We start from the raw sequence: 18,154 nt of genomic DNA, 5'->3' as shown, positions 1-18,154 counted from the left end.
CACTTGGTGTGTCACGAGTGGGGAAATCAAGGCAGGCAGAAGTGATGTGTCAGTCACCCACTTGCTCCTCTGCAGGTCACCTCCTGAATCCTTGGCAGTTTAGAAACCGTATGTCTGCTCAGTTCTGTGATGTTCTTTTTAATGTGCCACTCCTTCAGAGAGAGACTCCGGAGTCAGAATCCCGATTGTGTTCATTAAAAAATGCTGGAGTGTTTGGAATTGTCAGACAGCAGCACAGACCTATTTCTATTCTCTTAAAGCTGCCTTTTAATTCAAGTTACTCACCAGAAAGACAGTGACAATGTACCCTATTCTATTCCTGCTCCACCTCTCAGCCTTCCTCCTCATAGCACCTGCCTACCCACCATTTGTGCAAAATCAGGGTGCAGTTTCTTTCTGTGATTATGAATTTCCTGGCCTTTCAGGGCAGATAAACTACAATACTGGGACCTGGTAGTCCCAGATGCTCTATATATTTTGTGCTAAAAGGCTTAGTTTGACACTGCTGGTAGGAGGCCATTCCCACCCAGCAGCTGTTGTGAAATATATTGGTGGTCTCAGCCCCATTCCACAAGTGAACAGGTCATAAATAAGATCCACACCCAGAGCTTCAGAAAAACTAGAGATAGACTGAGCAACATGGGCACTGATCTCCTCTATCATCCCTGGAGATGATAAACCAGAGAGTACACTGAACAAATATGCTGGGATGAATTTCTTCTAGAATTTCTTCTAGGCTGGAACTAGATGATTTCTCCCAGTCCAAGCCATAATAAGATTCTATGGTACTTCAGTAATTGTTCCCTGTATAACCAGTTTTTTCCTTTGAAAAGGACTTCACTAAAGTAAAGAAACTTTCGGGTGGTTTTTGACTTGCCGATCTGTTTCTGATAGATATTGAGCCACAGCTTTTGGGTTTATCTGATCCTTCCTTACATCTACAATCCTTCCTTAAAGCCTTACAGCACAGAGAACCCATTAAACTGAGGACTAATGGAGGAATTGCCAGTGTTTGGCACTTCCAGGAGCTGGACCCCACTGCCCTGCGCTGTGGTGACAGATTAAAGAGACACAGATGGTTTGCTGCTCTGGGGAATATTTATCATGCTGACCATGGATGCTGCCTTTGGCCACAGCAGAGCAGCCTGTGAGAAGGGCAAAGCATGTTTTGTCTCCATCAAGACCAACAACCCAGGAGAAGAAGCAGCTCAGCCGCCCCCTCGGAGAGCGCGGAGGCCTGAAATCCATTCCCCTGGGAACATCTGCTCCCCCTTTACCTCAGGGAACAAATGCATGGAAATACAGAGGGTTGTTCCTAATATTTCCATTCGATCTGGAAGTGTTGAAAACCTCCACCAGGCACCTCACGTTATGTGGAAGATTGCCTATGACTGCTCCAAAATAACACTTATTTCATGTGGAGGAGGGAATCTGTTTATTCCAAAATCAATATTTCTACATTCATTAAACATTCCACTTATTAACTTCTTTTTTCCATGCCTGTGATGGCATTCTATCCTTGTTTTTATCCTTCCTGCAAATATATTTTTCATTTGATTTCCATTCCTATTTCCAGATTTTAGTGCTCTGCATTAGCTAATTGGAGCTTGACAGGTCTGGAGTGTGGGTATGTGGAAGAGTGCCTACCACTGCCCTAATTTCCCCTCATCCATATCCTGGGATCTAAACCAGGGTGGCTGAGTGCAGAAATCTGCCTGGCAAATTAAATTGATCAGACAATGTGTGCTTCAAACAGAGTCAACTGGGAATATTTCCTTGAGCTGCTCTGCTCCTCAGGATATTTGAAATCAGTATTGAATCTGAACTTTCACAGGCTTTTTTATTTTGATGAAAGGAGACAGTAGAAGTTGCCTTCTGTTTCATGCAGAATAGCCCAAACTAAGTAAGACTAATTTTCTGTGACACGAGAACCAGGTGGGACTATGATAATGAAGTTTAAAAGTAAAAATGATAAAGAAAAAAGTAATCTGTCTGGAAGGGAACTCAAAAGGCAGTGCAGCTCATTATCCTGCCCCAAGTAAGGATAATGCTGTGGTTAAAACATTTCTGTAATCCTTAGAAATCATAGATTTTATTCTTTACTGCAGAACAAGAACTGTATTGTCTTAGTCAAGTGGTTGGGCCTTTATTCAAAGATATTTAATGAAGTCTAGTTCTGACTGATTTTTAGGGAGCATTAGATTCTTAGATATCATTGTAGCTCTTTCCCCAGTCTTGCTCTGCCTCAGCCTCCAGACTACGGAATGTTGATAAAAGCAGTCCTGCCCTTTTATTTAAGATGACTATCTGGAATATTAAAATAACATGGTCTACTAAGGTAATGTGGTATAGAGTCATAGACTGGTAAAATAATATAGGTTTCAAGTGTAGAAGGTGTTCCTGCACAGGAAGGATTAATCTGTTCAGTCAGTGTTGGTCCAGACAGAGCAGATTTCTAAACATTTCTGTGTGAGTAGGAAATGATATAATTTCCCTTTATAGTTCCTGAACTGAGTCTTCATGCTGGTCCCAGCATGGGAACTGGGAAGAAGCAGTACCTGTAGGCACTTCCCTGAACTGCTGGAATTTCTTGAGAACAGCAGGTTGGGAATTCTACCTTATATCTCCAAGTGGCACCATAAGATTACATCACTGCTCCTGAAGCACTGAGCTCTGGAAAGCCAGGGTGGAAGGGGAGGAGTGTCCTGAATCAGATAGTCTGTAATGCCTGAGCTGGAGGTGACTCTGCCCCAGGAACAGGCAGTTCCCTGGGGGGACAGGCAGTGCACCAGTCGTGATGTTGAGTCAGACTTTGGGTCTCTCACCTTTTTAAGGCAGCACAGTGACAGTGTCCTTGTTTATCTGAGCTGTCAGGTTCCAGGAGGGAGTGATATCACTCCAGCAGGGAGTGTTAAAAATCCTCAGTGAGAGCAATTTTTATTATATATATACACACACACATATCTTCAATTCTATTTATGTATATATGTAAGATTGAATTAAAAACCTTGTTATAACAAAGCACAATCCTCTTGTATTACTTGACTGTATATATTTTACTTTCTGTTGAAGATGGAATTTGTTTTCATGGGTGCTTAACAGACCAAAGAATATATATTTGATCTTCGTATTTGTATTACAGGCTCCCAAAAAGGCAAAGAAGAAGATAGAAGGTGGCTCCAATGTGTTCTCTATGTTTGAACAAACCCAGATCCAGGAGTTCAAAGAGGTGGGTCACTGTGCTGCTGTTCTCTATAGTCTCCTGTTATTGCTAATGAAGAACATAGGCTTTGTTTGTAATCCTTATTCAGTTCTCCATCTGCTCTAATAGAACACACAGTTGTTTTCTGAATCATCCCTGTGGTCTTGGCTGGTGTATCATTTTCCTTGTGTATTTGTTTGTTCTTTCTTTCATTCTTTCTTTCCTTCTTTCTTTCCTTCTTCTGTCCCCCACTCCCCTGTTTCAAGCTCCAGACTTATTTGAAAATAAGCCCCTGCTCCAAGATAAAGGAAAATTACCATCTCATCCACTTTAGACCTGATTCAGGAAAACACTTCATCACAGTTAAAGTGGTATTTTAAATAAGAATAGTCTTACATGCTCAAGTATTATCCTGAATGGAGATGCCTTATTGAACCAGGGCTTTAATCCGTGGTCTGTTCCACAACAGCAATAGAAAATGTTCTTCTGTGTCCTTCTAATAGTGCCCACAAACTAGAAATGAAAATACCCAAAAGCCCTCAGCTGATTTTCTCCACAAATGCCAATAAATGAAAACATGTTGAGATTAATAAAGTACTTTTAGCTCCCAAGGAATTTGGTATTCCACGCACTGCAGATTCTTTGAGCACAGGTAAGAAGGTAAATCTGAAGGGCTGGCATAAAAGCTGGAGCATATTGAAGACAGAAAATCTGCTTGATAAGTTTATGTTCTTTTTCTGAGTGGACATTCTAGAATGTCTGTGAGACCATCACTGTCTGGATTGAGTTGTCATTTTAAATTATTGGCTTTTCCCCCATTTTTTCTAACTCCCATCTCCAAAGCCATTTCTGACGTGATAAATATCTACTGTTTCATTTTGTGCATGTGTCCTTCAACTTTACTTTCCATGAGGATTCCCACCAGGAAAACTCAGTAGTGGACAAGACTAAAACCCACACAAAGGACTGGGAACATGACCCAGCTAAGTGGATTGGAACCACTAATCATTTCTCCACAGTTAATGGAAACATGTTTAACACTCTTCTCCCACCTCTTCTCCACATCCTATGAACCTCCATTTGACTTTCTCCAAGGATTCCTGTTTGAAGAAGGACCAACAAACAGAATGCCATATTTGGTCTTCTCTAAACCAGATAATCCTGAGAACATCTCTAGGAGGATGGTGGCAGAATAATGGCATAAAACTCAAGACCATGTTGTGTCTAAAAACTGCATGTTTGGGACAAGCATTTCTGAAAAGCTGGTTTTGATCAGAACATTTTTATCTAGAGATTTCAAGCAGCTCACCAGCAAATGTTTCAGCACTGCTGTTATGCTATTTAAAGTTCACCCATTACAATATCTAATGCTCTTCCTGTCTTCTGTGAGCTTTCTGGGTTTTGCTCTGCTCTTCATATTTCTCCTCTTTTGCTTCCAAACTGGGGGGGGATCACCATTCAAAGCAAGCCTTCCCCAGAGAAAGGAAAGCATCCCTAAAGTGTTGGGGTTAATTTTTTATAAGGGGATGGTTTGGCAGGTAAGTGAAGGATTATGAACATGGATGTGGCAAGGAGTCACCTGGGCAAACAGGAATGTGAGCAGTGGGGCTTTGTGAGAAACTGGAGGTGAAACTACGTAAGGATCTGTTGATATAACACAACCAGGGAGAGAAATGCACCCTGTAGAGCAGCAGATTTTAAAACTCTGCAAGTTAGTGTTGCTGTATTCTCTGGAGAGCACAGTCTTTCATCATAATGGAAGTAGGAATAATTCCTGGTCATTGCAAAGATACACTCTCATATTGATGTGCCTGTCAGACAGATAACCATCTTCAGAGACATGCCTGGTATGAGCAGGGGAATTTCAGGTCATTAAAATCTTTCCAAATCAATGAAACATTAAAAGTGTGATGGCAGCAAATAGAGGGACACACAAATAGGTAAACAGATAGATGGGCAGTTAGCTGGCTTGGTAAATAATGGTCAGAGAACATCAAGTCTGTGTTGGCTGAAAATAAAAACAAATTAACTGGTTTTTTCTATCAAAAGTTAAACTTTGCCTGACAAGAGTATCTAAGGTCAGCACATCAGGGTCAGTTGGAGTACTGTCTCAAGGATACAGTTTATTGGAAAGGGGAAAAAAACTTTGAATAAATTATCCTATGGAACCTGCATTTCTCTGTACTTCTGAAAATTCAGCTGTCTCTGTATGATGGGCCATTTTAAGTCCCAGAAGGAATTGACTTCAGGTTGATAGCAGAGAGATATCTACAGAAATGAAATGTTTTACAGAACATAACTGCACAAAGAACGAGGCATGGGGAAGGTACAAACACACAGAGCAAGCGCTGCCTAAATCCTCCCTGACTAAAGTCTCCCTAATTCAAACTTTTATGGGTTAAGGCCTGAATGGCTGGAGCTGCCAGCACTGGCTCCAGCCCAGCTGCTCACTGCACTGAGCAGTAATTTAGTGAGAAGAAGTTTGGGTGGGTTTAATTAAGCCCCTTGCCAACATAGAGTAATGTGTTGAAAGTGAGGAGGGTGCAATGAGGTGGTGTGATGTGGAGGAATCAAAGGAAGTTAAATATTCCTTCTCACAGGATGAATATCATACCCCCCTGGCCTGGTGTGTGTGATTGCAGCACTGTCCTGTGCAATGGTGGTGGCAACACATGTTCCTTTTTCTTCCCCCAGGCTTTCACCATCATGGATCAGAACAGGGATGGCTTTATTGACAAAGCAGACTTGAGAGACACGTTTGCTGCACTAGGTAAACTGTAATAAGTAAAACTAATTGTTCAATACTTGAAAAAAATGCAGTTTCAAACACCTAGGAAAGGTCTGCATTAGAATTACAGTGGGATAAGTGATGAGATACACAGGAGGCAAAGGGGAACCTGTTCAGTTTGACCTTCCTCCTGATGGCAGTTGCTGTCTCACTGCAGAGCTCCAGCTGGAAAGTCTCCTGAGCAGTCTCCTTGGGAAGAGGTCTGATCCCTCCCCTGCAACTATTTCAGAACAAGCCCACCCAAGCAGGGGTCCATGCCAGGCATTTCTGATTTGCCTCCGAATCCAGGCTTCCCAGGCTGCACTTTTTCATCTGGGAGCCATGGAATATCCACTGATTAGCTCTGCTGCCATGGACTGGCTGCCCCTCTGCCCACACAAAAGCAGGAGGACTTCATGTGAGGTTCTGTGCTTCATGTGGGGTGAAATGTGCATGTCATGGGATTGGGTATTGTCCATTCCATGCCCATCACAGTCCTGATAATATCAAGCAGATCAGAGCAAATCTTCCCAAGGGAAGGAAAAATTAAAATGCTCGTGATCCCAAACCTGGAGTTGTATCCTCATTGCAACATCTGAGGCTTGAACAGTGATGTAGGCATTTGGGATTTTGCCATCTGGATCTTATTAAAACGAGTTTGATAAGAATCTTTAGTGCTCCCCAGGGTGGAATCAGGCGCCAGCAGAGTCAGTGCAAGGAGCAGAAGCTCCTGAACTCTTTATTGTGACAATGAGGTTTGCAAACTTTGGCCTGTAGCTACTGTTGCCCTGAAATATTTATTTCTTAAGGCCAAGTTCTGGTGTCTTTCCTGTTCAGTGAAGCCCTTCAACAACTATAAAGTACAGTCACAGCAAATTACCTCTCAATTTGAGACGGGTTGCCAGGGTCTAAATTCTCATCAGTGGACTGCACAAGGATGGAGAGGGAATAGGACTACTCAACTCATCATCTGCCCTCTACTCAGTGAGGTGTCTCAATGCACAGGAGGGCAAAGACTGAGACCTTGGATTCACTTCATCACTTTGATCTCTGCTATATTAACATCAGTGGGGCCCATATTTCACCTGAGGTAAAACAAAACAAAACAGAACAAAACAGGAGTTTATTTGGAAGTGCCCCTTCCCTCATCCACTGCTGGCCATGTCTGTGTTATTTATCCTCCTTGCTGCTTCAGTCACCCTTTGATCTCAGAGTCAGCTCTGCCGATTCCTTTGCCACCGGGGTGTTTGGGAGTTGTGTTCTGCCACGTTATTAGCAAAGTTGCACAGAGCCCTGAGCTCCCCAGTGGGAGGAGATGAATGGGAATCGTTTTTTGAAACACAATTTGTGATTTATTATGAAAAATGATCTCTGCTGCAGGTCGTCTGAATGTCAAGAATGAAGAGCTTGAAGACATGGTGAAGGAGGCGCCAGGTCCTATTAACTTCACTGTCTTCCTTACTATGTTTGGGGAAAAGCTGAAAGGTAAGCACCTCTGGGGGATTGGAGAGGTATCTGTCAAAGCTCCTCGGCACTGAAATATCTCAGCACCTTGCAAATTATAATCATGTACCCACAGAACAGTGCTCAGAGGCAGGGAGTGATCTCCACCTTTGCAGGCAGAGCTCAAGTATGAAAGGCTGAGGGCCAGTCCAGAGGACAGTTCAAAGGTGTGATTCAGCTTAACCAAGCTCACATGAAAGTGCTCAGCTGAGGTCCAGAAAGCAATGAAACCCCAGCAGCCTGGAGCACAGGGAGGGGAGTTCCTCACCATCAGCAGCTTCCTAGGCTGGAGTCAGTTCCTCACAGTGTTAGCTGCTTTTAAAGTATTTTCTGTATTTCTAGAGAAAAGCCCCTTTTTACACTTCTTTGGCTCACTAAGCAAACATGAGCTCTGCATCCTCCTTGCAGTTGCAGGGCATGAAGAGGAACGTGGGCTTCCCTGTTTTCTGTGTTAGTTGTAACCCAGTGGCCCAGCCCTGGTGTCACTTGAAGTCAATAGTGATTTTGCCATTAGATGAAGACTTCACTTAATGAAATAATTAAATCTCAGTGGATTTGCAAGGGTAAGGGAGAGGGATTTTACCCATTGCTGCAGAATATATAGAGATCACTGGGGGTGGTTCAGCAAATATGGGTACTAAATTTGTTGTGTGAGCTGGTAATTTAGTCATCTCTCTCCTGCTCATGGCTAGAAACTGCAAGGGGGGAGTGAAGCCAAGAGAAACCATCATCTTCCAACATGCATTAGAGAAAGGTGAAAGCCTTGACCTTCAAAGCAAGGCTGGTCTTAGCCAAACACATTCCAGAAGTTTGTTAAAATAACTAATGAACAGAAAAATGGAAAAATCCTATACTGTCTTCTTAAAAGCATTTGTTGTATTGTTCCCAGATTCTGGCTCTCCATTGCTGAACACAATTCCAGTGAAGGGCTTTCTGTGCTTGGAGTAGAAAATAGAGAGGTCTGAAAGAAAGAATTCACGTAGTTAGTCCTTGAAGAAATACACTCCTGCTAAAGAGAAGCAGGAGAGGGGATGGAGGAGGCTGCAGATGGACACAGGGGAGGGGATTTTATCACCCAGACATCACTCTGTCTTGATAAATGTGGTACCTCCACCTTTACATTCCAGGTGTCATCTGGCAGAGAAGGTAGTGCCCTCCTCCACAGTTTTCCTTCTGGGATATGTGACTATTTGTTGTGGGGTTCCCTGCTGCCCATTCCATTTGGGATGCTCACAGAGAGCATGGAAATGAGCTCTTCTTCCTTTCCCTCTTGTCCCTCACAGTTGCTGAAGCTGGCAAAGCCTCTGGCCCTGCCAATTGTGTGGCCTAAAAGCAGAGCCAGCACAGGAAGGTGAATGGCAAAGCATAACCCTCTTGTCTGCAGGTTTCCTGTTGGCTACTTGCAGGGGAGGAGGGGTTTTTTAATTTCCATTTGGTGAAGGGAAAATCACAGCTGTGCTTGTCATGCCCTTCTAGTTGGGTTTGTCATGCAAAGGAAGCACAGCCAAAAGACTGCACATTCCCAATCAAAACTAATTGGGATGAAGAGCCTTTGTAGTGCAATTAGAAAGGGAGAAAGGGCTAGAGGAAGTGGATATGGCAATTTTGCAACACTCTTTATTAGCTAAGTACCACTCAGAGAATTTGGTGAAAGGTGCTTTCTAAGTAAAATTTGTTGTGCTATAATTGATTTCTGTCATAAAGGGGAAGCTGGGATTTTCAGGATGAGCTTTAGCTTTGTATGTTGAGATTATGATGCCAGATGAACAGCTAACAAAACTCGGTTTATGTTAATGCCAACCACATGGAGCTGTTTCTACAGGGAGTCAGAATAATACAATTTGTACAGAAAACAGAGATGCCGCACATCAAAGAAACCACTTTATTTACCAGCTAATCAATAAAGAATGCCTGCTGCATTGCTTCTCTTCAAAGCCAAAGTCCAAGGATATGACAGAGGAGAAAATGTAAAACACAGTGAGGGAAAAAAAAATCCCCCCTACAGTGGTGAGCAGTTAAAATGCAGAGCTCTCCTCAGAGCTGGGGGACGTTTCTCTTCGTGGGACAATCAAAACATTGATTAAACACCAATGCTCTTTGCATTGATCACAGATTCATTGCAGTTTGAATGCACTGCCTACACAGCTTGGCCAAAAAAATCCACACGGCCAGTGCGTGACAAGGAGGAGGCCGGATAGGCCGAGGTTTGTTGCTGTTCCATGCACCAGGAGAGCACCAATCCTGGGGAAATCTGAACAAAGACTACTAGGAAGGCATCAGGAGGCTATGCAGCCACTAGAGCAGGGAGCCTTGGCTGGGTTCTATCTCTGCCAAACTTTGAATCTGCAATTCTTTGTTATATCCTTTTTTAATCACTCTTTTGGTGTTTCAGTTTCCCAAGTAGCTTCATTTGTCCACGGGGTCAGTTTGCCTGCTTGTAACTTTGGTTTCCTACAGCTGCAAAGATTTGTGTTGTATATAAATACCATAATATTTTGAAATGTTGTGGAATAGTCAGAAACAGAGTATACAGTGTATCCTTTGGAGTGGGTTGAGGCTGTGAGTGTACCGAGAATCTGCAGCATTACAGCCCAGTCACAAACCCCAGCCAAGATTAAGGCACTGTGAAAGCAAGTCACTGACACAAATTTTTTCCAGTCCAAACAGAGGGAAGAAAAGGAAGACCATTACTATCATTTTACTGCTGGGAATAGAGGGAGAGGGATATTCAAGTCATATCAAAAATCTGTGGCCCAACTAAGAGCAGGAGCAAAACCTCGGAGCCATAGTCTGGTGCTTCAAACCACCCTGTTTCTATGTGTCACACTTAATGAGGAGATGTTTAGGGGGAAATAAGTGCAGATCACCATTTTACATTGATCATCCTGTTTCCATTGGCATTTGGATTTTATGATGAGCTCCATTTCCTTTGGTGAGGCAAATAACCTCTTCTCTATATAGTGAAGAACAAGTAACATCAAAAAGTGTTTTTACAAGGAACGTGCTGTACAAGATTAAAGGAAGCCAGTGAGGGAAACAGTTTGTTATATTTTCGTTTCTGAAAGCCACTAATCCTCTGGGTACTGATATTGGAGACCAGTTCCTGGAAGTTTTCTCTCCTGCAGACACAGAATAGATATGAGTTATTATTTTTAAGCTTCTGAGCATTGAACTATTCACCTCTATTGTTTATCTGACATGACAAATGCTGCCGACTTAAGGAACCTTTGTCTTCAAACCCACAACTGCAGAATTCTCCATTTTGCACTGTTTTCAAGTGAATGCAATTACTTAGCAAGTGTTCAGCAGCTAGAGAAATACATCCAGGCTCCTAAATTACGTTTCATTAATTTTAGGCACGGACCCAGAAGAAACCATTCTGAATGCTTTTAAGATTTTCGACCCAGAAGGAAAAGGCCGCATAAAGGCAGACTAGTAAGTTTATTTCAGATCCTTTGAAAGAATAACAACAATCCTAATAATTGCACCATAGTAAAGAACTGCTTAAAAACTGTATTTTTCATGGTGTTTTAAGAGACAGAGGAACTGTCAGGCAAAGGAACATTTAGCTTTGTAAGCTGGAGTTAAAAGACTGGACTATTGTATGAATGTATTTGTATACCAAAAAGAGATGTTATTGTCTTCAGACCCTGCAAGAGGCAACGGAAATATAATCACATGTAGGCCATTAGATAGCCTTTTTTTGAAGGTCTGGGTATAAATCAACACATGACTCTTTGTAGATTAACTCCATATGTCAAATTAAAACCAATGTCTGGTGCCTAACTCTCAGAGTGCTTGACTCAAATGGGAAGCTACTCCCCCCTTAAAAAAGTGATCAATTTAATTAACTCTGTGACATGGTTTTAGTGCAGGACATTTTCCTTTTTATGTGTTTATCATTTGAGCCTTCTGCCTCCAGATGATAACTTGCTGCAAAATTCCACTAGGATGGTGGGAGCCAAACCTAATAATACTATTAATAATCTGGCAATTATTGTCAATATGGCTATTTTTAAAATAAGGAGGCAGGGCCTGATTTGTATTCATAACCTGTTGCCCCAACAAAGCAGTGTAAAAGGACTTTAAGTGCTAATTGAACAAATGTAAACCCTCATTGCACTGCCAGAACAGGACTTCAGGTAAGTGAGATAAATTATATAAATGATATCAAATCAGGGCAATGCATGGGGAGGTCTGACCTATGGCTCCAGAGAAATGCTTTATGTACCCAGATTTATGCATATGGTTAAATTTTGTGGTGAATTTGGGGTCTACACTTTTTTGCAGCAGCCATTTCAGGGAGATTTTATAAAGCATGATATGTATAGGAAATTTATTAGGGAACCATGAGTTACAAAACTCATACATGTATTTGCCTCAATTAATTCTGCAAATGTTGTGATAACCTCTGAGTAGAATCCCATGGAGGTTTCCATGATATTATCTGCAATTATTGATGTCTCCTGGAAGTCAGTTGAAAATATAATATTCCCATACAGTATTTCTTTCCTTTCCCAATGTGCTGTTCTGTGACACTCCCCCAGTGGGTGTGAGAGCCATACTATGGTGTGGAAAGTGCAAAATAAAAGCAAGGACACAGTTTTTTCACTAAAAACTTCCAAATTAATTAAAACACAAGTGGATGTAGCAAACAATCAGAAGGAACAGAGGGCTAACAGTTGTCCTGATGGTTTTGGGTTAACATTATCCAAGCAACTTGGGAAGAACAGTCAGAGGATCACATCATATCAAACAACCAGAATAAATGTAGCCTGTTGCCAGCTAGGGCAGATCACAGGGCAGTGAAATCACAGCTGTGAAATATGAACTTCTGATACTACAAACCCCATGAAATGTTATATTTCCCACCACTATCTGTAACAATATCCTGCATACAAAATCTGCAGCTTGCCACCCTCTGTCCAGCTCTACATTCCTTGGATGCTGGAAGCCAGTTGGAGTTTGGGGCAAATCAGGAATGCAGCATCCCACTCCAAAATGAAGATGAGAGAGAAATACTTTTATTTTTCCTTGATGGAAAAGGTCAACCTTGTCCCCACCCCCACTGCACCGCTAACATTAGACAATTGTTTTAGTTCATCACCACAACAGAGCATAATGTTTACTTATTAGACCCGAGGGTAATGTTGATCATTACAGAACAAACCATTAAATCAATTCCGTGAATGTCTTTGAGGTTTAACTTCTATTCATATGCTTCCAAAATTTAGACATTTGAAGGTTTTGAAATAATTTTTCTGTTGGCTCACGCAGCCGTTTCAATATGACTGTTAATGTTAATAAATAATATTTCTCCATATTAAAAAAATCCTGGAATGTTTCTCTCCAAAACCCGCCATGTTGACCTTTTAATCAGAACTTCTTTTTATGTTCATGGAGTTAACATCCTTCTGGGGATTTTTATGTCTCTTCCCTCTGCGTGTTTTCACCTCTAGTCTGGAAATGACTCACTTAGTCCATCTGATGGTAGCTGGGATGGAGCCTTCAAACCTTTCCAGAAGCTCCAGGAGTTTGTAATGTACTTCCAAATTCACTGAGGGACTTTGTTTGCCTGCATCATTATCCCCCACATAAACCCCTTCCTAGAGCATGATGTCAAAAAGAGAAAATGCTTTCGGTCGCATTCTCAGCTGGTGTGAACTGGCACAGTGCTTGGAAAGGTTGGATGATTCAGTCCCAAATGCCATTCATGGGACAAAGTGAGTCAGGCCAGCACCAACTCTGCCCAGTGCAGGTGCCAACAAAACTGTGCCCACTTGGAGCAGGAAAATGGACCCAGGACCTTTGGAGGTTCCTGTGGCTGAGCCAGTGATGTCTCTCATCGTAGCTGTGGAGCTCTGCTCCTTTCAACTCACCTGTTTTTTCTCCAAGACACCCCAGTGGAAAGGGCAAATCCAGTGGAAAACCAAAATGTCCTGGAGATTTTACAGATAATTTTAAAAAAGGTTCTGAAAATATCAGACTGCAACAAGGTATTTGTAACTGTGGAAGGAGCTGATGTCAGCCAGGACAAGAGATAGCATTTAGACTCCTGCCCCAAGGCACATGGATATTCTTTTTTGCCCAGAAGACTTTGGGTTTGGTTTGATTTTGGAGTGTTTTTGAGAAGCAAATAGCCTTTATAAAGAAAGCAAGATATACAAAGAAAAAAGTCCATAATTTCTGGCTTTGGAAATTGTGAGTGTTTGTTTCCCTATAAAATAAATAATGGAAAATGTGCATAGATCCTTTACTCAATCCTTCCTCCTGATGAGTGTGCCAGAGCCTACTGGGCTGTGCATCAGAAGATTATAATTAGATATTTGATCTTTCCCCCTAAATACTTTAAGCATGTGAATGGAAGACACACAGTGCCCAGATCTCTTTTTAATTCAGTCCTGTTCGTGATGAAGCTTATTTGTGACTTCTGACAAAATTGCTCTGAGTGCTTCCTTCTATTCCCCAAGCTCCTTCCTGGATCACACTTCCCATTTACATTTATTAATGCTGTTTGCCCCCCTGCACAGGTATCCAATAATCAGTTTGTGCTGAGGAGAGCGAGGCCTCTACTCTTGCACCCACTGCTCGGTTGAGAATTCGACTTCAAAAACGCAGTCACACCCTGAGTGGCCCAGGGACTAAAACACAAACAGCAATTTGAGACAAAGAGAGATGAGGAAACTTTGCTAAGTAAAGAGAATGGTGAAGTAATGCAGGAAAAATATAAACAACAGCTTAAGCTCTGTCTGTGACTTCAGAGTGTTTCCCAAAACTTGCACAGATATTTTCACACTTGTCCTTGTGGGTAAGATCCTTATTCACTACCCAGAAACTTTTTTTTTCAGTTTTCCCTTTCTGAGCTTCCAAATGAGCACTTCCTATCAACAAGAAGGAAAAAAGAGTCAGAGCTCTGAGGAAGAGCTGTTGTAGCTTTGCCATCCAAAGCACGCTTTTATCTGGGTGACTTTTCCCACGTGAGATGCACAGTGTATGGGAGCAGAAAGGGGAGATTTACCATGTTACCTGAACATCTGCATCCACAGTAGGTGAATTTTGCTCATCTGGAAGTGTTCCTGCTCAGGCATGATTTCTATTACAAATAGTTTTAAATATTCCCTTTCAGAAGGAGGAATAAATACTCCCTTTAAAAAGCAAAAAGGGCTGCTTTCAGAAGAGCTATTGCTTTCACTCTCCCCCAACAAAACCTTCAAAAAAGAAGCCTTTTTTTTTTTTTTCAAATCTACAAACCAAACCAGATTTCTATATTTGCTTCAGCTTTTGTTTTTGTACAACAGACTGCTCAGCTGTTATCACAGCTTTTGAGTTTGCTTTACTGATCTAGAAAAACTTCTGATGATGTATAAATACCTTTGGTAGTAACAAAAGGAGACAACTCTGCTTGTGCAGCGTGAATGCAAACTGTGAGATTAAAAAGAGAATTCTTTTACAGGAAAGGGAAATTCTTGGTGCAAGTGAAAGGGATGTTTTGTGTGATGTAACCAAGTTCAGGTGGATGTTGCAGCACATGGTGCATGTGCTGCCCTCAGCACACGAGGAACTGGGTAGGATATAAAGACATTTTATCTAAGGGGGTTAGACTAGAAACAGAAATCATCTTCCAGGCTTTTCTGTTCACCTATAAACTTAGGTAAAAAAAAATTAGATGCTCCACTGCCTTCCCACAATGGGTTTAAAACAGAAGGTAAATCAGCTGAGAGTCAGCCCCCAAACTATTCTCTTTGATGTAATTGCAGGGGATGCAGATTGTGTGTGGGATAAGCTCCTTGTTCCAGTGCTGTAACTCCAGCTCAAGACACTGCACCATGGAATACAACAGGTCTCATGCAGTTCCACAGCCTCCTCTGGGAATGACTGCATGCAAATAAAGGGATTCACAGATGATGATTTGGAATAGCTGCTGGAGTTCTCTTTCAAGTCCTCTTTCTCATTGCATGCTCTGTTCCTTTCATCCTCGGATTTTACAGAAAATATTCTCTCTTTTGGTTTTGTTAAGTGATCCGAACTTTAAACAGCAAGTGAGAAAACCTACCACTTTAGGTTAAGATAAGCATACAAAATTGCTGTATTTCAATTAGAGTAATAACCTTAAACAATTTTAAACCTCCATAAAATGTCACAAAAGCGAAATAAGTTGGCAGAGCGAGGCATTGACACTGATGGGTGCCCACAGAAAATCTCTTACAATATCGTGTAAGGATTAACAGCTCTAATTTATGCGGTCACACAGATTTCCTTTCATGCAACTTCAGGAAGGATCTTGCCATCTGAATTGTCATGTGCCATTATCACCCTTTAATCAGGTTATTTCATTTTATTTGAACAGCATCAAAGAAATGCTGATGACACAGGCAGACCGGTTCAGTCAAGAAGAGGTAAGGAACTGCTTTATTCAAACCAGAAATCTTTCTCCAGCTCCTGTTCAGCACTAAGTCTTTGCCCCTCTTTAAATGCATGAATTCAGCTGAAATCCAGACTGAGGGAAGGTTGATGCCAGCTCTAGCAATTAGTAACAATTCAAAGCCTCTCTTCTGAAGAGCTCCATAGCTAAATCAAAGTCAAAGAGATTCCTTGGACTCCCATCCAAGTTAAGCGTGGCCCATCTCGTGCTGTTCTTTCCTGTGGTGGGCTGGGCAAGGGATTTACTGCAGCCCAAGTGAGTTTGGGTGAGGACTGTGATCTGGTTTCCATTTCTGTGAGTTATTTTGTTTGAAATCTGAAATGACTTCTGAAATGAGGTACTGACTTTGTGGTTTGTGTGAGACTGAACATGGATTCTGCTGGCTGGGGGGAGTTCAGAAGGACTTTATTTTCAGAAGAGGAGATTGAGTGGAGTTGGTTTGTGGCAAGAACAGACTGGACAGCCTGTTCCAGTCAGAACAGCAAACTGGGCTGGTTTTGACCAGGGCTTACCTGGATTTCTGGGAAAGCTCTTTTCAACAGGGATCTTGTTGGGATTTGAGCAGGACTTTATTAACTAGTTGTGTTCTAATTCCTATTTCAATTTTACTGAAGCTAAGGAAAAGTCTTCCACAGTGGTTAATGGATCAGGGCAGCAGGGAGCTGACCTGGGTTGAAAAGGAAAAGCTGCACATGTTGCTGTCCCACAGTCCTACCTTTGTAACACTTATCTCCTGTTTGCTTGGCAGATCAACCAGATGTTTGCTGCTTTCCCTCCAGATGTCTCTGGTAACCTTGACTATAAGAACCTCTGTTATGTTATCACCCATGGTGAGGAGAAGGACTAAGAGCAGAGAGATGAGCTTCTCATCTGGTGCTGCACCAAGTTATTTCATAATGCCTTTGTGTGCAAGACAAAGGGCTGAACATCCAGTATGTGCAGCCATGTGGTCATCAGAAGAGAACCAATAAAACAATTGAAATTAGATTAAAGATATTTAATGCTCCTGTTTTTATAATAATTTAAAATAATAATTTTAAAATATCAAAATACCAATTTTGTGAGGGTTTTTTCCCCCATCCTTTTTATTCTCCCTGTCAGTGGTTTGAAATGGAATTTTGTTGATGAACTAGTGCTTTTTTGATTTATTGACAAACCTAATGTTCACCAGATGGTCCATTGGGCACTGCAGTGTTGCTTAACCTCTTGTCTTTTATACATAAGTTCCATGTATTAATTGAGAAATCCTCTAACTTATTGCACCAGGAAGAATATCTGGTAAATAGAATTATGTTCCATTTCACAGCCCCTAGCAATGAAAGTGTAAATAAAACAATCTTAAGCTCTTGTGAATATGCAATATGCCCTCTCCATCTCAGTGATGTGGTCAGTGTTACAAACCACTTCACTCATTTGCTTTCGTGAAAGAGAACAGAAATAGTGGATTATTGCCTATTTTCCTCATAGGAAAATTTACCTGGGTGCACTCAGAAACCAGGAATAATGAATTTCCCCCTTCAGAGGCTCCTCTATTGTGTGTGAGAGGTTGTCCATGAAATAATAATAACCCCTGATCTGTCACTCCTTGGCCATTCTCCTTGTCTTACAGGTGAGGCACACACTGGAAGCACGTGTTTAACCCAAGATCATCAAGTCTAGGGCCAAAGAGAGGGATTTGGGAATCATGGCCCAGGGTGACACAGGAAAGCAAACTACCTCTCACTTCAGTAACCCAAGATCAGCCCAGTTTCTAAAATGGTCTGCAGTTTCTTGTATTTAGACTTCTAGGAATTGGACATATTCCGCCTTGTGTGGAATATTGCATGAACACTTCCTGTGTGGGAGTCAGGAGGACGTTGCAGCCAAAGGAAAACAAGCTTCTGCTGTTTTAACAGCTAATGAAAATGCTTTCCTTGTGCATCAGTGCTGCTGGCACCACAGACACTGAGAGGAAGCAACAGGTTTTTATTTTCTGTTTCCATCTCAGCCTTTGCAGCAGGAGAACTTGAGGGCAACGTGTCAAATTCTGCCCTCACCAAGAGGGATAGAAATTCCATGAAAAAGCCTAAATATCTGCATGACTCAGGGATGTGACCTTCGTCCCTACCTGCATTTTCTGTTGTTCCAGCAAACCCCTGCATTCAGTGCATGTCAGGAATACAGAATAACTGGAATGAGAAGGCTTTTAGCAGACAGAAAGTTCATAAAATAAATCTCACCCCAACGTGCAGAGACCCTGTGCATGTTCCTGCACCAGCAA

At 41.9% G+C, this 18,154-nt stretch overlaps 1 protein-coding gene across 3 annotated transcripts in view; it reads left to right on the top strand.

The window, feature by feature from the left end:
* MYL10 (myosin light chain 10) overlaps nucleotides 1-16,886 on the top strand; it is a 74,255-nt gene extending 57,369 nt beyond the window's left edge. For all 3 annotated transcript variants that reach the window (XM_051809856.1, XM_051809855.1, XM_051809854.1), the window contains 6 exons: nucleotides 3,143-3,229; nucleotides 5,897-5,972; nucleotides 7,350-7,454; nucleotides 10,829-10,907; nucleotides 15,820-15,868; nucleotides 16,643-16,886. In XM_051809856.1, the coding sequence (XP_051665816.1) occupies nucleotides 3,194-3,229; nucleotides 5,897-5,972; nucleotides 7,350-7,454; nucleotides 10,829-10,907; nucleotides 15,820-15,868; nucleotides 16,643-16,741 (444 nt within the window). In that variant the 5' untranslated portion in view covers nucleotides 3,143-3,193 and the 3' untranslated portion in view covers nucleotides 16,742-16,886. The remainder of the gene's footprint in view (nucleotides 1-3,142; nucleotides 3,230-5,896; nucleotides 5,973-7,349; nucleotides 7,455-10,828; nucleotides 10,908-15,819; nucleotides 15,869-16,642) is intronic.
* Nucleotides 16,887-18,154: the final 1,268 nt, after the last annotated feature.

This window comes from Manacus candei, unplaced genomic scaffold, assembly GCF_025592945.1.
Source record: "Manacus candei isolate 608988 ecotype Guabito, Panama unplaced genomic scaffold, ASM2559294v1 h1tg000076l, whole genome shotgun sequence".
In the NCBI taxonomy this organism is placed as follows: Eukaryota; Metazoa; Chordata; class Aves; order Passeriformes; family Pipridae; genus Manacus; species Manacus candei.
Note: the sequence above shows the minus strand (reverse complement) of the source record. Positions and strands in the feature narration are given on the sequence as shown.